The 23,069-nt window shown below is 38.5% G+C and overlaps 1 protein-coding gene across 1 annotated transcript in view; it reads left to right on the top strand.

The window, feature by feature from the left end:
• The first annotated feature begins 37 nt into the window (after positions 1–37).
• Positions 38–23,069, top strand: part of LOC101162282 (kinesin heavy chain) — a 77,367-nt gene continuing 54,335 nt past the window's right edge. Inside the window, exons 1-2 of the mRNA XM_023954895.1 lie at positions 38–613; positions 22,523–22,610. Coding sequence (XP_023810663.1) covers positions 485–613; positions 22,523–22,610 — 217 coding nt within the window. The 5' untranslated portion in view covers positions 38–484. The remainder of the gene's footprint in view (positions 614–22,522; positions 22,611–23,069) is intronic.

The following is a 23,069-nucleotide window of genomic DNA, read 5'->3' as shown; positions in this document are numbered from 1 at the left end:
GCGTGGCTGGTCTCTCATCCGCCACGCTCCGCCCCTTCCATTGAGAGCGCAGTGATGGCAGTGATGCAAGGCATGTCTCTGAGAAGCCCGCAACCCATCCACACAGACTGGACCACTTTGGACTCTAAATATCTCCATGTCTCACTATGCCTCCCTCTTCTCTGCAGCTCCGTTTTGTTTGAGGACATTTAAAACAAGAAAACACCGTCAAATTGATTTTTTAATTTTTGTTTCACATGTCTGTAAAGATTTTGCATCCTAAAAAACTCGTAGTTATCCATTCTTTCAAGTGCTTCAACAGTCTCGCTTTGCATTTGTGTGGATATTTTAATTAATTTATTTTTTGCGACCAAATGGTTCTAGCGGAACTATAAATTTGCATCTATTTTTTTATTATCTTTGTATATTCTCCTTCTTTTTATTTTGTATTTCTTATAATCACTGAGCATTTGCTGGTGCTACATTCACTACTTCATCCTAAACCATGGCTGATTCCAACGCTGAATGCAACATCAAGGTGTTGTGTCGATTTCGCCCGCTGAACCAGTCTGAAATTATCCGCGGAGATAAGTTTATTCCAGTATTTCAAGGAGACGACACAGTCATTGTCGGGGTAAGTTATTTCTGCTTATCCCCCCCCTTTTTGGCCGGATTGCAATGCTGCTTATGGATGCTTACTATCTCATGCCAAATGCTGGACAGTTTGACGAGCATCATCCAGGACTTGATCTGAGTAAAGCCTTCATCCTTATGATGAGCGTGCAACAGTATGGTGTGATGTCCTGCTCCAAGGGATAAATTGCACTGATCAATTAAAAATGATCTTTTACTAAAAGAAAAATGAATGAATAGCCATTTAAAGTATTTAGCTTGTTCTCAATATAAAGTCATTAAACTGCATATAATCCTTCCATAAAACATCTGTTCTCCCTCTATCCAGAGGGAATCTGGTCCTCATCTTTCTATTCTGCAAAATCTTTACTCGGATCTTGGTTTTTTAGTGTCTCACCCATCTCCGATAATTGTCCCCCTTTGCTGATGTATGTTTTCAGCCAGCCTTTAATGATCTGGTGAATTATCAGGTGATTCAAATCTAATGAGAGCCATCATTATGCTCTGTGGGTTGATTCAGATCTCTAAATGGATTTTGGTTTTGTTTGGATGCACCCTGAAGAGCAGTTGGTGATAACAGTTGATGCTTAGAAACCATAAAGTAAAACTAACATTGCTATTAAAAGGCTGATGATCAGCCTGTTAAATGGAGCACCTAAGACCGAGGTTAACAATCTGTGATTCCACACAGGGAAATAGAGGATGCAAGGGGAAAATGTGAGGTCTCAATTCAAATCCTGTATGGGGCTAAGATGCCTGCAATCATGTTTTATGTGTAAATCAATAATAATGATATGCATGCACACAGTCAAATGTGCATCAACATAAAAATCAATTTTTAGAAAAACACCTGCTTTTTTCTCACTCACACAAACCACACATGTGCACACAAAAAGGGAGAGAAAAAGAAGTCCACACCCTTTTGCCGTTGACTTCAACTAATGACTGGGACGGCAGAAAATCCCAACCAGCCTGCATTGTCTCACAAACACAGACACGTGCACACTGAGACATGTGCACACACATGACACTATAGTGCAGCTTCTTGGGTAAGACATGCCTGCAGGACTTTCTGAAAGGAGATTTATTATTATAGTTTCATATGTGGAATATGAAATTATTCAGAGTTTGAAGATGAGAGTTTGATTTTAACAGTTTGAAATGACTAAATTCTAAAGAAATGAGTAGAAATAAAAGGCGACTTGTAGCGTTTCTTTCTAGGTCTCATTAATTAGATGGTGCTTTAAAACCCGACTAATTAATGTGCTCAATGGAGAAAATGCACACTTTGTCCTGATGAATCTTGGAAGTCATTTTGCAGACAAAATAATAAACTGCAGAGATAAGTGTGTTATGTGTCTTGAAAGTACCCATCTTTACATTTCATCACAATGTAGCCTGTGACTGCAGAAGGTTCCAGACCATGAAAGTGTTAAAGTGTGAAGTTTGATGCATTTTAAGTCCCCTCACATGCCCCTCTTCCCTGTTTGCACGGATGCTGTCTCAGAGGCATGAGTGCAGGTTTTATCTTTGTGGATGTAATTATTTCAGATGTAGAGGATACATTTAGGAAGTCTTTAGATGTGTAAATGTGTTCAGGGTTTGTCGTCTTATTCTGGGCTGTTGTTCCTCTTGCATGAGTAAGTTGTGAGAGAACGCGGCTCCTGAGAGTTGAACTGTTGTCACATCAGATCGGGGTTTTAAATATCAGGGCCAACAGGCGAGCAGCGACACTGAAAGAACCTTGTAGGAAGAAGTTAATGCTTACATTGTGGAGACAGGTAAATGCAATTCATGCCAGACTATCACTTATAGCCCCCATATTTGTTTGTTTCAGAGAACTCCTTCCAGAAATTGTTAACCGACATGGGCAGAGATTTGAGTTGTTGAGTGATGGTGGAGCTGCCGCTTTGTGACAGGCATGAGGAGACTTGAAGAGATTAAACTTTGACGAAGATATTTATGTGAGCGGATCTGATGGACAAACATCTCCAGAAATGAGAAATTCAGCACACAATTAAAAGAAAACACACACAAAAGGATGAAAGAGCAATTATTACACTAATGTTTTTGTGAAAATCTGCTTTGATACTTGCTTCTGTTTTCACTGCTGCAAGAGCTGATGAGGAACGTGGATAGAAGATGAAGAAAACAACACAAGTCTGATTTCTGAGTCAATGATTTTGGCGATTTAGTCTTTTTCACTGAACCTCTTGAGACCTGACATCCACATAGGAGGACACCACATTATTACCACTGTGGTTGATTCTGATTACTTGGGGCCCCGTGACTACAAAATAAAAAGAAATCACATCAAACAAGAGCTCGGGTCTCAAGAGGTTAAAAAGTTATTTTAAAGCATTTATAATTATTTGTTCATGCACAAATAATGTAAAAATGGTCTCTGACATTCTATATTTGAGGCTTCTAATATGAAGCAAAACGTTTTTTATCGCATGCTATCATTATTTGATTAACACAGCTTTATTTTTCTTAATTTGGCCACAACAAATACTAGTAATATTAGTTTAATTTATGAATATAGTCTTTCAATACCATAATAAACAAAGAAAAACTCCATCTTTATCACAACAATATCACAACTCTAAATTTATTTCCCCCCACATTTTTTTCCTTTTTGCACTAAAGGACAGGAAATATTGTCACAATGAATTATTCAATTAATTTTTTTTTCCTATCAGAACTGTATTTAGTGCTTTAATATATATCTTCTATATTTTTCAAGTATGAACATCCATATGACAAAGCTTCTCCCGTTGTTTTCTGAGCATTTATATGCATACATGTTTTTCTCTGCAGCCACACAAGGCACTGTGGTAGTTCAGAGTTTTGCTTAAGCGTGTGCAGCTTGGTTAGAAGTTGAACCCCCAGCAATTCTCACCAAATCTTCCTGAGATGTTCTTTAAAGCAGCACTCATAATTTAACCTTTACAATCTAGTAGATCATTGATACGATATAAATTCAATGATAGACAGGTGTGTGTAAGCTGTGACATTTGTGAATACTGCAGCAAAAAGTTTATTAAAAAAACATTTTTTTAAAGTAGGTCAGAAAAATATCATGAAAAAAGGTGATTGGCTTTGGGCAAGCAGTTATTTGAAATGATTGAATTACCTTTTTAAGTCATTTTTGAAACCTTTTTTAGTCTTTCTTCACTTCAAAGACCAAAAGGATTAAAAGATTTATGCATGTATGCACTGTGAAACCACAAATATACAAATAATGCAAATAGTAATTCACCCCTCCCGGGCTGCCTGGGTCCGGTGCCGGGGAGGTTCCTGGCCTGGGGGGGCTCTCCTCCCCTCTCCTGGTCTGGCTGGTCTGGCTGGGTAGGATCTGGTTCCCCTTATGAACACACGGTTCACTTTGGCAGCATGCATGTATCTCCACCCCCACATGCACGTGCACACTGCCACACTGCTCCCTGTCTGCTTCATCCCTCGTCCTAACCCACAGTGTATTGATGGACAGATGGTTTCCACTCATCTTAGTGTCAGAATTTCACCTTTGATGTAATATTTGTCTTTCCAGCAGATCTGGTATAATTGTTACAGCTTAAAATAATAACTTATTCAAATCAGTGCTTGTATCCCCCACATTCTCACCTCTCTTCCCTTTACTCTCTTCCACCCCACCCCCCCTCACATTCTTCTCCTCTCCCTCCCCACACACACTAAATGTAACAAATAAATAAAAAATAATAGAACAAAAAGGGGTTTATGCAAATCTACACCCTGGTTTCTCGAAGCTATATAACCTCTTTTTGTGATAGTAAAAGCTGTCCAACACCAAAACCCTTCAGCTCTAATCTGTTTGCTCAGCTGTTGGACAGAACAAGTTAAGAGGAAAAAAAAATAGTCATTCATCTTTTATGCGTTTTGTGCTAGTCTATCTGGTTTGAGCATTAAAGCTGAAAGTATGCACAGTGTCATAATTATTTGAACAGTTTGCTAAAAATATATTTACCAAACTGTCAGTGGGTAAAAGTCTTAACTCCTCATTGTCATGATCTTTAACCCTTTCATGCCTGAGTTTCTTTCCAGATATATAAAATAAAAATATTATCAGTATTTATACTATTCAAGGTGATGCTACATTTAGTGGAGTCCTGGAATAAATTGTGAATTAGCAACATACAGCGTGAAGAGGTTAAGACCAATGCATGGGTTTGGTTCAGTTTTTAAAGAATAATAACGGAGAGAAGTATGGCCAAACTTAATGATTAGCAAATTAAAAACACACTGAACCGGCATGACTCCAAAATAAATATGTGCAGTTAAACTGAATAAAACATTTCGTTTACTTTTACATGAAACAAACAAAATATAATAGGTTATTTTATACTATTACAGTAACATTCTCCTAAATGAGGTTTAATTCAAAATCCCACACTGCTTTTTTAAACTTGAAATAATTCCAAATGTTGCAGTTTTCCAAATGTCCACTGGAGGCAGGTTTCAGAAGGAAGCGATTTCAAATATTCACTAAGTTGAAATATCTACAGACAAATACATGCTGAGTTGGTTAAGTGTAGGACTGGCACACGGGAAATCAGGGTTTGATTCCCAGGGTGCACAATTGGCTTCATCCAGTGTGGGTCCTTGAGCAAGACCCTACGTGCTACTGCCTAACTATGCAGCCACAACGGGGCCCAAGTCTGGGTGCCGGTTTCCAGCCCGGATAAAATACAGGGTCGTGTCAGGAAAGGCATCCAGCGTAAAATCTCTGCTAAACCACTGTAGGGATATGCTGAAAGGTGAACCGCAACATTTCAGTGTGATTTATAGCAATAACATAAAACTTGTGCAAAGGCTCATGGGTGTTTTTTTAAGCTCTTAACACAAGAACTCATTAAATTTCAGCAAAATAGATTTACTTTATTGAAGACAATAATTTAAGACTATGTCAGATTTCCCCCCCTAAACCCTAACTAATAGAAAAAACCAATATAGTGCAGGACTATGTAGTTTCCTGGTTTTAAAAGCAATTCGGAAATCATGCTCACTACTTTGTTTTTTCAAACGGCGAATATGACGCCATTGATTTCATGAAGTTATGAGTGTTTTGCAACGAACATTTATGAATCCACTGTCTTCTGAAAATGAAAATGTTGATGGTTTATTAAGAAAATGTATTTAAATAATTTTGTTGTCAGAAATTGTTCAGACGCCATGCATTGTGGTCTATACCAATCTAGTGAGCATCCATGCACATTGGTTTTTCGCAGAGACTTCTGAGAAATTCCTAGGGCACTCAATTTTGGAATTGTAGATTTCGACAGCACTCCAAAATGGCGAACGCACTATGTAGTGCACTAAGTAGTGAGTAGTGAAGGAATTCGGACAAAACGTAAGTATTGTTTTTCATGCCTCTTTTATTGGGCTAGCTGCGGTCTGGTGGTTGTTGAAATAAAGGGTCACTGGTGCAAGTTTAGGGGCGGATAGTTTTAAACCTGTGTGAGACATGTTGCCTTGCAGTTTTTGTCCCCCCCATGACCACACTGTGGTGGAGCCGATGAGAGGCCGCAGGTTGATCTGTGGTCGTTCTGAGCACCCCCCCAGGTATAAATGTCCAACTGTGCGAATGCAGTGTCCTTGAACAAAACAGCTCTCTCTCTCTCTCTCTCCCTCTCTCTGTATAACTAAAGATAAAAAATACATATTAGGTTTACAAATTCAAACCGCACCTACTCTCCATTCTGGGGATTTTGCAAAGCGTTCTTTTTTTTATCTTGCATTACCTTTTTTAATTACCAGTATGGAAAACTGTGCACGTAGTTTTATTTCATAACATTTGTTTCCCTTGAGCCAGATCCATACCAACTTGTCCTGAGGGTTCTGGCAGGCTTTCATAACGATTAAGAAAAAATGTAAAAAAAAAATCGATGACTATCACAAAATGGCTCATGAGCTGCATTTTATAACATTTCCCAAAGCATATTCCCAAACTCAGTCAATAAACTGTTTTTTTCTCAATCTTTTTTTACTCGTTGACTGTTATACATATTAGGAGTTATGTGGAGTTCAGAGTCTTGCCCAAAGATATGTTAAGAGAAGAAATGTGGAAACAGGTATTAAAGCCCCTTTTTTTTTTTTCCAAATGAAAGGCAGCTTCTTTGTCTCCAGCTTTCTTCAGTATTAGACAATCCAAGCAGCTGTTGTGAGGATTGTGCCAGTGATGGTTTCTTAGTTCTGTTTTGAGATTTTGTGTTTTTCCCTTGGCAAAGCAACACCTGGTTTAAGCTGTTAAATATCCACAGCCGTCTTTCATTTTCACTGTGTGTTCAAGTGTCTGGTTTTAAGGTAATCTACTTTAACCCCTTTCTGCTTCTGCCTTTGTTTTATGACAAATTAGTTGCGTTTCAATGGTTTGGTAAAGTTTATTGATTAGACTTTTACCTATAGTCTCCTCACCTGGGTTCTACACTACTGGTTCCTTCAGCTGGTAACAAGTTCCTGATTTTATCTCTACTAACCTTTAAAAATTTTTTTTAATCTCTCAGGTTCCCTTTAACTTGTGTGGTTCTCAGCTGGAAAGAAAAATTCTCAGAACCTGCAGTTTGATTTGTGTTTAAGACCCGATCCAATGAAAATAGTGTTTTTGTTTTGTTAAAATGGTCTTCTTTTAATTTTCTCATATACTGAAAATTAAGATTAAAATTATGTTTCTGAGTGTTTCTTTATTCAAATCATTGTGAATCAGGAGCAGAAGAAAACATGCAGTTTGAAAAAGATTGTACTTGTGACATAGAAAAACATTCTGGGTGGAAAACGTGCTCCCTGCTCCGCTCCATTCTGATGGAATCAATTGCAGACAAATAGATCCATGTAGGTCTTTGATTTCCATGTTGGAGATGGTATCTGGCTCAAAATTATACAGCTGGATTTCTGCGGTATTGCTCGACATTTTTGTTGCACTGGTTTAGCAGGAGAGAGTGTAAGCAGAAAGCTCTCAGCAGCTGGGAGGAGAAGGAGTGCATGGTTGCTCCTCACCAACGGTCCTGCCCACAATTCAGAGGCGAATTTCTCTCATCAACCCCAGCCACTCTGCAGAAACTATGTAAAAAAAAAACGACAACGACACACGGCACAATCGTAATCAAAAGACCACTGGGAACATGTTGAAAATAGATCAAGAGATGATCAAAATGTGTGTCTTTAAGGCTTCACTTAAATAAACTGATCTATCTAGTTAAGGTTTTTGGTTCCCTGAACTTATTTAGCAATATATTTGAAACATTCTGGCATTAACAAGTCATCTTTCTGCATGATGCTAAAATAAATGTTTATGAACTCGTGTCTTCCATCAAATTTCTCATGCAGAGCCACCTATGGGGCCCTGCAGGGCTCTGTGGCACAAGTGCCAGTTATGATATTTCAGCCTGTACTGCTTCGAGGCATGGCCTTTGTGTTCGCCTCACAATGGAGTGACACAGCTGTCTTGAGTATTTCACTGTTTGCAATAATGCAGTGTCACAAGGGCCAGACTATCTGTCCTAATCTTCTGGCAGGCAAAACCAACCGCCACACTGAATCATGCTATGGCTTCTTTAAATAAATAAATGGTCCTAGTGGCCTCAGCATCACGGCATGTGCAGTTTTTTTGTTTGTTTCTTGGATGACATGCATACAGTGTCACAAACCATTCTCACATTCACTTGCTGACGCTATATATCTTAAAATCATACAGGATTCTGCTGCATGCCATACTAGGAGGCATGTAACATGGTAAAGAAATGTGGAAGAAAAGTATTTTCCAAGGTTTCATGTTTTTTCCTGCCAATGTAGCATTTTCTTGTACCATACTGCTTATGAAGGAAAATGCCATCACTTTTACAATGGATTTGCACAAAAATCATAAGTGAAAAAAAATTCTTAAGCAAACCATTGTAACTACTTGAGCACACACGCCTTGAGGACTAATCACTGCTGAGTATTACGTCCCTCTTCAGCATTTAAGCTATTTAAACGAGCAAAATGAAGTTGTTTTTTTTAAAATACATTTTATGTGTTTCATTTTAGCATCTTATTATGTTCTTAGCCCCAGTGTTTCTTGTGGGGATCCTTTCTGCCAGGGCTTGCTGCTCTGGTCGGTGGTTGTTGCCATGGTCGTCGCCCTTGCTGGGGCGTCTGGAGTTTAACATTGCAGCCTCACAGCTGAAGTGACCCTATTGCTGTCCTGGTCTGGGTGGGCACTGTGGCGATATTCCTATGGCTGAGGTATGAATGGATTCCCCAATACTCTTTCCTCGCAGCAGAGCCAAACCTTAAATTTCTTTTAAAAGTTCCTTTCATAAGTATTCATTTAGTCTGGTGTCATGTGTCGTATGTTTTAACGGAGGGGAGTGAGAAGGGTGAAGGGTGGGTTGGGTTTTTATTGTAATATTAATTAGGGTTTTTTGTTTTAAATGTTAAAGCACTTCGAGTTGCGCAAGGCACGAGAAGCGCTTTTTTATAAATATCATTTGTTTGATTTGATTTTTGGAGTGAATTCCTCGTTGGGTTTTTATAAATCTTCAGGTCATTGGAATTTTGTGAACTTTTTCGTTTCTTTCAAGGATGGAGATGCATTTTATAAGCTCTCACCTCTTTCCAGTTGCTTCTTCTGGGAATTTTTATTCTTTGACCCTCTTTTCATCCTTATATGCAGCTTGAATTATTTTTGTTCCTATTGACTGTGATAGATGGATAAAGTTGCAGTGAAGTGGGTCCATGCAGCCGCATCAGTGAATCCATCTGATATGTGCCTAATAAAGAATTATCGATTCTCCTACTTTTACACTCCATTTATAACTCTATGGATTATCTTTCAATGGGGGCTGCTCTGGCACATGCTTATGAGCCTCCTTTACAAGCTGCGCTGGTTGTTGTATTCATATAGTTAAAATCAAGAATGGAGGGTTCACAGTGTTTTACAAGGTCGCTACGCAAGTAAGCTTTCAGTGGTAGCTTTGCTCTTTTCATGGTAGGATGCTTATCTTTTCAGAAACTTTCCTCTGGCTTCTTTAAACAAATTAAAGCTCTGAGAAAGAAAGGCATGTAAAAAAAAAATTGGATTATTCGGTCGGAGCCATATAGCTTTTTGAATTCTGTGGGGCTGGGGCTCATTTTACTGTCCTCAGTGGAGAGCTGATTTTCTTCTCATCTCCTGTCTGCTGATTACATTCTGAGCTGGTAGATGGGAGGTGGGAACAGCTGCTGGTGAAATATACTGTTGACAGTGCATGTTGTGCGCAGCTTAAAGTCATCAACTTGTCTCATACCTTGTGTAATTTATGGATCCACTGGAGCTATATCTCCACGAGGAAGAGCTTTGATTGTCTGGAAAAACAAACCAAACCACAAAAGCAAGGTCCAAGGGCTCCACCGCACCCCTGTCCTTGCACTTCAGCACTCTAATTCTATCACCACAGTGCACTCACCACATCCAATTAGGCTGAGGAAAGGGATTGCTTTCGGGTCAAGATGGACACTCGTTTTTACAGTCTATAGCCATCATCATAACTGCCTCCTCCTGGAACAAAAACATACAATTTTCCATTTCTAAAGCCTTTTTGTGGTCCTTTCTCTCAACCACACATTATACAGTGTTTTTCTTTACCTAGATCATTATTACATAGTGTAACTCATTCCTAATAAGTCATCAGTGCTTTGGCTCAGAAATGAGGGAGGAAACTCAGGCACATCTATCACTCTTGTTTTGGTGGAGGCTTTAGGCAGGATTTAATTGTAGTTGGGAAGCTTTGGCCAATTAGGTGCCAGAATATTTGAGATAGATATTGGATTCAAACATTGTCTTTAAGACCCACTACAATGAAAATTTGGTTTTGGTTGTTTTTAATATGTTCTTGTAGTTCTTTTTTATGATGGAGGACATGTGAAGAAAATTAAACTGTGGTTTTGAATAGATTCATTTATTCATTTTAAATCAGTTTGAAAAAGTTTGTAGTTGTTACATAATTGTACAATCGGCAGGCTTCCCTCTTCCGCTCCATTCTAATGGATTCACTTCCAGACAAATAGATCCATGTACATCTTTGTTTTCCTCATCTGAGCTGGAATATGGTTAAAAACTGTACGGCTGAATAGCTCCAATATTGTTCGCCTTTTTTGTTGCAACGCTAATGTAAGGGTGGGGGTGTGAGGGGCAGTAAACTCGCTGGGGAGAATGTAAACAAAGGGATTATGGGAAATGAGGGTAGACTTACTCCATGCCAACAGCCTCCCCTACGAAAGAAATACATTCTGATGGAACTGTATTTCACCTATTTCTGATTAACTCCAGCCGCTCTGCAGAAACTATGTCCTAGAAAACGACACAGGTTTTCTGGATTTTGGCCAAAAACAGCCTATCCATGATTAGGACCACTGGGAATGATTTTACAATAGATCAAAAGATGATCGAAGTGGAACTTAAACATTTAAATCCTTACTATAACCACATTTAAAACATAGCAAACTTGAAGTCTTTTTGTAAGGTATCGAAGGAAACCTTGCCTCCAAAATAAAACCACGTTGACATAGTTTTGGCAAGTCGTCAGACTGCCAGTCAAAGTCTGCACGTGTGTCTCGGTTAGATAAGCCTTGGCCACTTTCCCATTTCCGTTTCTTCATGACAGAAGTGTGCAGTGACTACATCAGGCTTTTTGCTCTGGGGACTGCTCCACATCAACTATGGCCCTGCCCTCCATGCTGCGTGCACCATGTGCCTCCTCACGTGTTTGCACATGGCAAGACCAGATGATGCTATATTTACATTGTGACACGGCAACGAGATGATTTCAAACAAAGAATAAAAGAGTTTTAGTTTTCTGTCAGCCTAGAATCTGGGTTTTATTCATTTATTCACTTCACATTATTAACATTAAGGAAGACTGAATCTGTTACAAATGCTTATTTGTATAAAAAAAGGGGGGACTGCTGTGTTTTTTTTTTTCCAGAGCTGTATTTGATCTGCATTAATCTCGCTTACCCTGGTTTAGATTTTCAACATTTTAATGAAAAAGCCTTAGAACAAACTTGAAAAAAATACATTTCACATTTCCTTTTGTAATCCTTGTATGGCAAAGGAGTGTTTCCAGCTTAGTCTTTCAAATCTTTGTGCTCCAGGCTGCAGCTTCATGATGCTCTTTGCATCTCCCAGTGGGTACATTTATAATCACCACACACTAATGTTTTTGCTCCTTTGCTTGAAATCTTCTATTCTTCATAGATTCAGATTAATTACGTGTTATGCAAACTCATAACATTTCCCCATTTTTTTTCCCTACGGGCAGGTCCTTTATCATGGAAATTCTAGACCGGTAAAAAACAAACAAAAACTCCCAACCAATTTGCTCTCTTGTTTAGAAAGTTTAAAGTGTTGCTCCGACTCTTCCTTTGCCTCATTTTCACCGCGCCTAATCACGATTCTGGGTACAGATTGAATTAAAATTGTTTGTTAGGAGAAGAAAATACCTCTGTTTTAATTTGGAAGAGAAGTTACTGTTGCATCTCATCAATACTTCTAGTCTACAAGAATCTTAAATAATTTAATTACAATTAGTGAGGACTGTCTTTGTTAGGAGGTTTGTTAGTGGCTTAAATCGTGTAACATCATTGAAAAAGGGAAAGAGGAGTTGTCTCTCCTTCCAAATGGTACAATGTGTTCTTTCTTTGATAGGAGAGACAATTGATAAACATTGTGTCTCCCTATAGCTGGCTGAATTACTTCACACTGTTAATTAAAGACAGACAGACACACACCCTTCCAACAACCAGCTCGCTTCCTATTAAAAAGCGTTTAATGCAAAATGTGTTTGACTTTCCCTTGAAGTACATACTGCATTGCTGCAGAGAGAGACAAAGCTGCTGCCAGGATGTCTCTTAGTTCCTGTGTGAATTAATTTCGAGTGCATTTACTTATAAACAGGTTAAGCTGAAAGCCGCAGGTTGATGGCTTCAGAAGGAGGCTACAACAAGAGGCCACGAGAGCGTGTATTTCCCCTGACATCAAATATCTGCTGGTGAGATGGGGACAGCTATTAGCTGAGCTCTCAGACTGTCTCAGGTTATGATCTAAGGTCACTTATCCTAATTTGAATTTGGTAACTAGTTTTTCCTTTCACTGTGGCTTTTCTGTGGAATTTCAGTAACTTTATGGCATAGAAAAATTGCAGATGTGTGGAGGCTAAGGGTGCTTGATTTTACATGTTATTCCAGCAAAGCACGAGAGCAGGCAAATTGTCCTTTTCACATGGAGGATTTATTTTCTCTTACAAGTGTCTTTTTTTTTGTCTCCATTCCAGCTTCCCTCCATTCTTTTCATATTTCTACAGCATCCATTTATACAATAATTACAATATTTGCTGCTGAGTCTCAATTCAGCTTGTTTTGGTCAAACAAATTAAGGACTTCAATGAAAATAGTGTTTTTGGTGTTTTTAACACGGTCTTGTAGTATTTTTCTGATGATGGAAGACATATATAAATAAAACTAAGCTTAAAATTGCATCTCTGCATATGACTTCTTTTTGAAAATGTTGTAATTAAAGAGCAGATACAAATAAGGCGTTTTAAAACAAGCTTATTTGTGATGTAGAAAACACAATGGGTAGAACACAAGCCCCCTTCTCCACTCCATTCTTATACATTCAATTGTACACAACTAGATTGAGCTGGTATCTGGCTGAAAACTGTACAGCTGGATATCTTATATTGCTCGCCATTTTTGTTGCACCAGAAATCTTTGGTTGGGGACTGTGAGCTAGCAGGAGAGAGTGTAAACAGATGGATGACAGGAATGGGTGGTTGCTGCCAACGGTCCTGCCCTCAACTCAGACGTGAATTTCTAATGACACAGTTGATCCGCTGTACTTTTGTTTTTCTATGTGAGTCTATTTAAACATAAAAGGGGAAGTAGTGTGGATGCGCCTGTGACATCGTGTTTAGAACTGTAGTTTTATAGCATGAGGGTCCTGGATCAAATCTGGTCTTCACTTTGTGGAGTTTGTACGTCCTCTCCATGCATGCAGAGGATTTCTCTAGACACTCCAGCTTTTTTCACTGGTTGTTTGGTGGTTCTAAATTGTCCTTTTGCTGTGACTGTGCATGTCTGTGTTTGACTCTGTGATGGACTGGCGATCTCTACAGTAGCTTGGATTGGCTCCAGCAACCGCTGTGACCTTGCACAGGACAAAGTGTGAATAGAAGATGGATGGATATATGAATGGTTGAATTGATTTAATCTTCAAAATGACCTTTTGGTTACCAAGACATTTAGAAGCAGACAGGTCAAAGCTATAGTGGAGATATACAAAAAATTAATCATTTTACTTTGTAACTTCATACTGTTATTGAGATCATTATAAAATGTTCTTAGACGTGTTTCGACTTTTTATTGCTTTGCTGTCTTTTTGAATTATTCCTGTAATTTTCTGCAGACTTCTTGGTTGATTTGTCACAGTATGCGATCCTACTCAGTCTCAATCTCCCCAGCTTGGTGTCAAAGTTATGCCAAATCTCCAGCAGGAGCCTTGTGCCCCTGTTTTTTCTGTTAAACAAAGCCTAGTCTTGCATTTGTCTCCCTTTCCCCAACATTCAAGATCCAAGCAAGAGGCAGAAAAGAGAGTAGTCGTGGCAACGGCCGTTTTAAACCAACATCAGTTAACATGCACATCGTTCGTCCATTGTCTTGTCATCTTGGCAGAGAAAACACAGCAGCAGTTTTATGTGTCTGGTAGAAGTTCTTTCTAACACTCAGGATTTATCACTGTCAATTGATCGATTGGTTTCCTTTTATTTTCAATTACAAAATAAACTCAATAAACAGAAAGTGATAAAATGCTTGAAAGGAGTGGGCAAAAGAAAAGTCAAATTAATAACCATCCCCAATCTTACTATATTTTATGCATGCATTTTTACATGTGAAACATATAAGAATTATCTACATAAACACAAAAGAATCAAAGAAAAAAAAACATCAAGGTGTACCAAAACATCACAAAGTTATGTTTGTCCGTACATTGCCTCATTAGGCTTTTCATTTTCTAATTTATACGCTTCCAAAATTTTGCATTTTTTTATCTTGACTTAAATTGTGTAACATTTTTAATCATTTTGATACTTTCCTCCATTGTATTCCACAACCTTACTGCACAGAAATGCACATCTTTTTTGAGTTGTCCTTACACAAGGTTGTTTAATGTCATTTATATTCTCCTTCTCTTTCCTGAAACAGTTTTTGCATGTTCAGTGGAATTCTTTTTTAGCTTTATGCTTTTGTGTTGATCTTTGATTTCCAAAAACTATGCTTTTTTTTGGCTAAATCTGTTAAATGTATCTATAATAATAATAAGGATGCCAAGAATAAATGTGCATCCTGAATGATGGTTTTTTTTGTCTTCTGGTTGCAGACATGTTCTTCAAGATGCTAAGTTAAATTTGCTTTTGGTGTCTCTGGCAGTCTGAATGAAAGCTTAAATAACAGAAAACAACAAGACCTTCCTGTTTTTTTAACCAGTTTCTCCCAAGCATTTTCACGTAAATTGATTCAGACTAAAGTCTAACTGCTTGATCTTGCAAAGACAAATGCATATAGTTGAAGAATTTCGGTGTTAAATAAATTATTTTGAGTGGTAAATGATGCTTTGCTAACTAGCAATTAAAAGCAGGAGCTACAACAACCGCTGTGTTAAGTACACTCTCAATAGACAAACCAAAGGGCCTCAGCGTGATCTCTGCATTCAGACGACTACTGTACATTTGAGGCAATGAACCTCTCCACCCTTAAGGCACACAGAGGGCCAGTCAGTTCTGCTTCTATTGTTAGAGGCAAAGAAAATGCAGCAATGTTTGGTCATGATGAATGTGGGCTTTGCAGTTGTGTGGCTGCTGTATAGTGAGAAACACTAATGATGGCGTTATCTGGTGTTTCTTAGCCTGATTAGCGAGACAGATGAAGCCGACTTTGTTCGCCTGAAGTCTTCTCTTCTGTCAGTCAAGCTGTGCTTGCATGCTCATTTGTGTGTGTAAGCAGGAAGGAGAGCTGATGGGTTTGTAGGAAAGACTGATGTAGAAGACAGAGCTTCACACAGAGTGTGATAAGAAAGAACAGAACCCCCTACCACCTCTGGCATTGCTGCAGGGCAATGATGGGTCAGAGAAGGAGCAGTCTAGTTCCTGACTGCCAGTCAGTCCAGCTGGGTGTTGGAAGAACATATTTCAAATTCTCTTATCATCTTCTTTAGCGTTTTTCTTCACCTGTGGTGCTGATGAGAAAAAGGGATGCAGCTGTACTGTTTCCTTTCATAAATACTGATACTAAATATTTACCAAATGCAGAAAATGTAGCTTTCCTTGGAAGAAAAATGATGGCACGGATCACCTTATCTGACATTAAAAACAGTTGCTGGTAAATGCCCTTGAGTGGCCGTGTGATGAATGTGTGTTGTCTGGCAGAAGCAAGGAGGGATGTAGCATGAAATAATTACAGAACTGGAAACTCTCTCAGGGAGCAGGACAGGAAGGATGTGAGGAGCAGCAAACATCACTGTTAACTTTCACGCAAGACACTCCTCCCAGCTGCTTATGTGTTATCACCTGAAGTTTTGAACTCTCACTGGTATTTAAGAAAGATTACATCTTGTACAAAATGTTTTTGGTCCATTTTAGAGATTTCCTAAAAGTGAATCCCCTTTTGTGTTAACATTTCAAATTCTATTGATGTATGAAGATGAAGATTTTCATTTCTGGTTTTAAATTAAATTCAGTTAATATTCAAAGTCCCACTCCGATCATCTTTTGAGCTCCTTAAAAAGCGTTCCCAGTGGTCTTTTAAGTATAATTATGCTATTGTCATACAGCAAGGCAGGGAGCTTGTGACCGGCCCAGAGTAATTTCTACGTAACAAATAAGATTTTTTTCAAATTACATTTTGTCGTCTGCTCCTGATTCACAATGATTTGATTTTTTAAGTTAAATTTTCCTTATATATGTTCTCCATTAACAGAAAAATGCTGTCAGACCATGTTAAAAACACCAAAAACACAATTGTTATTGATGTGAGTCTTTTAGAGCAAATGACACATGCAAACCAGTCATTACTGTCATTTCACATTGTTTTTTCTTGCAAAATCTTTTTCAATGAACTGACCCCAAACCTGTTGAAAACGATTGTAGTTTTTTTTAAGAGTCGAGAAATCTTTAACTGCTTAGCTTATCAGTATGAAAAATAATTTTCCTTAAATTTTTTTAATTTGGTTAAATTGTCTTTGTGTTATCGTAAGAACTTATTTGGCCGCAGCTGATAAATTAAACGGATATAATTATTAAGCAACAAAGGTTCGTTAACACATACATTATGAGCGGGGAATCACCGCTTGACGCCTTAACTGATATTGGATTTTAGAAACATGTCATTTTGTCCAATCGGGTTTTTAAGAGTCACCTTTAGCTCCAATTATAGTCACTGCTGACCTCATGGCCTTTTTAGAGCAAGTAAGGACAAAACTAAAACCTACTGACTGTTAACAGGCTCCAAATTGATTAAAAATGAGCTGCCACGTTTTTTTTAAATACAAAACTACACTTTCTCTACAAAATCCTAAAAGAAAAGTGACAAAAAAGATAATAGAACAAAGAATTTTATTAATTTTGGTCAAAGAAAATTAAAAGTATTTTCCTCCATTACTGCTGCACAAATAATGTAAAAAGTAAGTAACCTTTGCAAAGTAGTTAGTGGAAGTACATGTAGTTCAATTCAATTTAATTATATTTACATAGCCCAATATTAGAACAACAGTCGTCTCAATGGGCTTCATACCGGTAATTGTATAATAAACAGGAAATCATAAAGAAGTCAGGATATTAAGTACCATAAATCCTGTAAAGCAATGTCAAGAATTAAAAATGAATTAAACTTTTGCTGGGAATTAACAGATGTAGGTTTATGTCTTCCTTTAACAGGTTTTTATTTTCGTTGATGGGGCTCCACTTCATTTTATTACTGTACGATATTAGTTGAAGTTACTCTCCCTCCTCCCCACCTACAGTCTAGTATAGTTTCTCAGTCTGACCTGGTTTCCTTTACATGGTTACATATTTTTGTAGATATTTTCATGCTAGCATTTCCATTTTTTGTTTTGTTTTAATCTGTTCTTTTTTCCTGCCTTGCCTCTCTGCTTCCATGCTTTCTGGCAGACAGCAGCAGATTGCTGGCCGGACAGGCCATGTGGGTGTTTGACATGCTGCACAAAGCGCAGAGCCGTGAGCAGTGTTTGCATCTACAACCGTGCTCTGGTATTTTGCTTGCTCACAAGCTTGAGTACACAAACAAATGGGTGAGGGGCACACTCCAGGATGAACTTTTCATCACGTTGTGTTTTCTGTTCCAGCACCACTGTCCAGCCAGATCATTGAAGAGCGTGTTGAGTTATGCAAACAGACAACTAAGCAAGTGTGCTTCCACCTGAGTGAGCTAACAGGATAGGCAGAGGCCTGGACATGGAAAATGTGTCTAATCTATTCTTGTTATGTTATATTCATGTTAATGTTTTAATTACAAGGAAAAATGATTGGTAAATGGCTGCGTTTTATTCAGTTTATATAACAACGATGTGTTGTTCCCCTCCAGTGATGACCACATCATGATTCGTCATACTCCCCCCCCCTCTATTGCCCTCTTTCTGATTTAACCCTGTCAGCATGTGTATTCTGTGTAGCAGTACAATGAATTTACAGAGAACAGCATCAATCCTAATCACTTCAGATTGGGATCTTGTTTGCATCTGCAGCTGTGACTACAGCTGTAGATGCAAACGCTCGACAGCATCGGTTCATTTAATTAAAAAGTGATTTGGAAATACATTAAAATGAGGCTTGAAATCTCCCCGACCGGCCCTAAATGTGGTAGCCTTAGTCCCAACTGCCCTTTCGGGTGGGTACGGGCTGTCTGTGGTGACAAATGGGCAAATCTGTTCGGGACACACAGGTGGTCCACAGGAAATATCTAATTTACAGGTGAATCTATAGAGCCAAAATGTTCATAAATGTTCATGCACACATTTTCTACGGGCAGGTCAGAGCAAACACTTAAACAACATCCAAGTGTAAGTAAGGATGAAGTTGGTGGGACACAGGCATGTGGTAGGATTTTTTCAGCCTGATGGTTAGAAAAATTAGACAATCAAAGTGTAACATGTGTGGGCCTGTTACATATTACACATGCACATGCCTTGCATGCAGCATTTGCAGCATCCAGTATTGGCACATCACTGATGACAATGGGCACTGTAAGGCAGCAACGCCTGTATGTCATAAGTGCGTATACCTTACCTTGTCTTTACCAATACTTCAAACACATTTACCACATGCACAACAATGGTACATTCCATTTTTAATGAGGTCCCTTGAGGTGGCTGCAAAAGACTTAAGGGAACTGCAGGACACACCTGCACTCTCCTTAAAGACCTACTCTGATGAAAATTGTCTTTTTTTACATGTTACCTGAGCTTTTTTCTGAGGATGGAGGACATATAACAAAAATAAACTCAACATTGCATCCCTGAGTATTTCTTTATTCAAATTGTTGAGAATCAGGAACAGATGAAAAATTAGGTTTGAAGAAGATTGTATTTGAAATGCAGAAAATATGCAGGGCAGTCTACGAGCTCCCTGCTCTGCTCCATTCTGATGCATCCACTCAAAGAAGACTAGATCTGTTTGTTTTCCTCGTCTGAGCCGGTATCTGGCTCAAAATTGTACGACTGGATAGCTCCAATATTGCTCGCCATTTTTGTGTTGCACCGGTAATGTTAGGTGGGGAGCATGAGGGGTGTAAGCTAGTAGGAAAGCATGTAAACAGAGAGCTCTCAGCAACAGAGAGGGGAAGGAGGGGAGGCTTTGCTCTGAGTCTCCTTTGGAGAATTTTTAATGAACTACTGCTGCTCTGCAGAAACTTTGGTTGTGTCTGAATTCCCACCCTAATCCCTAACCTCTAAAAAACTATATAGTGCAGCACTATGTAGTGCCCTGAAGTTTAAAAGCAATTCGGACACAAAAAGTAGTGAGTATGCACTACTTTTTTTTTTCTTAAACAGCGGATATGATGTCATCGATTTAAAGTTCAAACCTAATTAATATGAGCATTTTGCAACGATTACGTATGTATCCACTGTCTTCTGAAGATAAGAACGTTGGTAATTTATACATACACAAATACATTTACATTTTTTTTTTTGGCAAAAATTGCTAGGAAGCAATGCATTGTGGTCTATATTCGTCGATTTAGTAAGCACCCATGCACATTGGCTTTTTGCAGAGACTTGTGGGCAATTTCTAGGGCACTCAATCGGGAATTGTAGATTCGGACAGGACTACAAAATGGCGAACATACTATATAGTGCACTAAGTAGGGGTTCGGGTGGGAATTTGGATATAGCCCATGTCCTAAAAAATAGCACAGGTTTTTTGATTTTGGCAAAAATCGGCAATACCATAATTAAAAGACCACTGGGAACACTTTGACATTTTTTTTAAAGATTAAAGATTGGGTTTTCATGGCCCGCTGCTATTCTGTTCTACCCTGCACAGATCCAGAAAACCCAAAAATCCACAATTCCATACGGGTCAACTCCCTACATGAGTGCATGTGACTAAGGCTTTAACAAAGATGTCCTTTTAATAGGGACATTGCAGGCTATTGTTAAACCCTGGGGCGAATATTATTTACTTTTGTGTTTTGTTTTAAAAAGAAAGTGTATGTAGGAATGGGAAAAAAGGTTTTGGATCTCTTGTTTTAAGCTATTTATATTTTCTGCAAAAGGGATGTACCTGTGTTTGTTTGAACGGATGCACAGGGTGTAAAATCTGGTGTAGCAAAAAAAAAAAAATAGTAAACTTTAAAAATAACTTTTTTCAGCATATCCTATGATGCATATGTCAGTTTTTAACAGATATTTTCTACTCAGAGGGTTGCTTAATCAAAGCATAAAGATGTCCTTGTGCCAATGTTGACAATAAAGAGGCACAAGGAGAGCCTATTTCCCACTGGTACCAATGATCTGCTGCACATTTTAATGAAAGTCACACATATTCACTCATAAGTTTATTCGAGTCATCTATTATAAATTAATAATAGTTAGATTTTATATTAGATTTCAAGTTTCGACAGCTACAATAGTAATTAAAGGTCACAGTGTCTCCCAAATGGGATTGCTAAATAAATTGGTGTGCTTTCTTTGTGTTTTCTGATCCTTGTCAGTCTTTGTCAACAATTTTTTCTTCTGTTTTGTGTTCTTTCAGTTCTTGTAGTGCAACCAAATACTTACAATAAATGTGAAACTGACATAGGCTAAACTTTAACTTTCAAACTTTAAAATAAATCATGTATTTTTCTCTATGACGAGTTTTAGTATTTGTTAGCCCAGTAAAACATACTGAGCAGCCTCTGCTGGGCTACAGTGTTGCAGAACATAAAATAACTGTCTTAGATTCTCTTTCTTGCTGGCCATTTTTCACACTTACTTTCTGCAAAGTGTTTTTAATTAGCATATCTGCATTCGCTCTCCCACCCACCTCTCTTATTAAATGTGTGTCTTCGCTTTTTTTTTTTCTGCCCGGTTCTATGGTTTTGTCTACTAGAAAAGCCTATTTTTCTCTCCACGCTTTATTTTTTAAAACCATTTGTTTGGATGTTGTTTCCTTTAATTTCCTTCACTTCCACCACCTGTTTTTCCTTTTAAAATCATCCCATCTACAGCCTGTCTAATATGTCTGGATTTAAATGTCTAAGCAAATACTTACTTGAATGTAACACAGAACTCATAGCAAACTAAAAGATAAAAGAAACTTCAACAAAGATTTTAGCTATTAAACACCCAACACTGAAAGCCTGAATAGACAGGATTTATTCAGAAGTTTGCATGTGCTGTGTTTGATTCGTCATTGATATTATATTTGGAAGCAATGAAGTTCCTTTACGACTTACATGTTCACAGAAAGTGTGTTATACCATATTGGAGATTCACAGTTTGTACCGTTGCTGCAGCATGACTGCCTCTCAGTCACTAATTACCATCATCTGAGCTCGCCTGACAGCTGGACTAAGCCTCAGTCTGTGTTTTCTCTGCATTAACTGGCTTTTTTTTCCCAGGCACCTTTCAAATGAACTGGTTGGCTGGTAATTCAAGCTTTCAGACGGAATGAATATCCGATTACTTGTAATTTGTTAAATGACTAATGAATGGCTTATTCGCCTGAGGCTGAATTTCTGGCTTCAGAAGCCAAACAAAGACTGGCTCTCTCCTTATTCCCTTCGTGTGTGCTTATGTTTTCAATATCACATGCAGACGCTGGTCTCAGGTCATCCGTTTTCATCTTTCATCTGCCCTCTTTGTGCTTCCATTACTCTCCCTCTGTATGCATTCGATCCATTTCTTTTCTGCTGCATCTCTTCTCTTCTGATGCTTTTTGAGGGCTTTTTATAATGGCTTCACCTTGGGGGGGGTGCCGTCTCTCTTGGGGTCAAATAGTGTTTTACCTTGAGCTTGATGCAGCACTCCTCTCATCCAAACCACTAGTGTCTTTTAGAAGCATAGACTGCATAGAATGATGCATGAAGATTTCCTAAGAGACAGACTTGAGCGTTAGAACTGAACACTCACATCACTGTCTTGAAAATAAATCACACTGAAATCCTTTTCTGTGCTGACAATGTACTGTACATCACACTTCAGTTGTTAAATTGATTTGTCAAGCTTTACTTTGCTTTCCAGAGTCTTGGATTCTGATTCACAAAGCTTTTATGATGGATTTTGCCAAAAGTTGCTGGCGACACCGAGGTGCTGACAGTGATCTAAAACACTAAGGCTTGTCAGAGTCCCCGCTGACTGTGTTGTTTTTGGTCTTCACAGGGAAAGGCGTATGTATTTGACCAGGTCTTCCCCGCCAAGGCCTCACAGGAAGAGGTCTACAACTCCTGCGCCAAACATATTGTCAAAGGTGAGTCACCTGAATGCCCTGCCACTTTTCTGCAGGATGCATGAGTGACACATTTCCTGAGTGAAAAAAAAGTCAGTATTTTGCTTTATTGAACCCATCAGGATCTCCACGTTGGTTTTGTCAATTCAGAGCTCAGCCACTGATGCATGAAGCAGTAATAGCTTCTTCCAGGCAGCAGGAATCATGAGAGGATTTACCGTATTTCCCTTCACTAAGACGGATGACCTTGACTAGCTGTTGTTTTATATTGATGCGTTTTTTTATTTTCATGAAATGGGAAGCTGTGACTAAAAATGCTACAAAAATTTAAATGACGGTTGTACAGTTAAATACTTCAGAGACATGTAAATAATTAGAGCTAAAACCATGAGTGGGATCAAATATCAACTCTACAAACAGATGACAGTGTTTTTGTTGTGACACTGCTGCTTAATGATCATTTAAAGAATCTGTCCCCCA

Source organism: Oryzias latipes, chromosome 5 (genome assembly GCF_002234675.1).
Source record: "Oryzias latipes chromosome 5, ASM223467v1".
In the NCBI taxonomy this organism is placed as follows: Eukaryota; Metazoa; Chordata; class Actinopteri; order Beloniformes; family Adrianichthyidae; genus Oryzias; species Oryzias latipes.
Note: the sequence above shows the minus strand (reverse complement) of the source record. Positions and strands in the feature narration are given on the sequence as shown.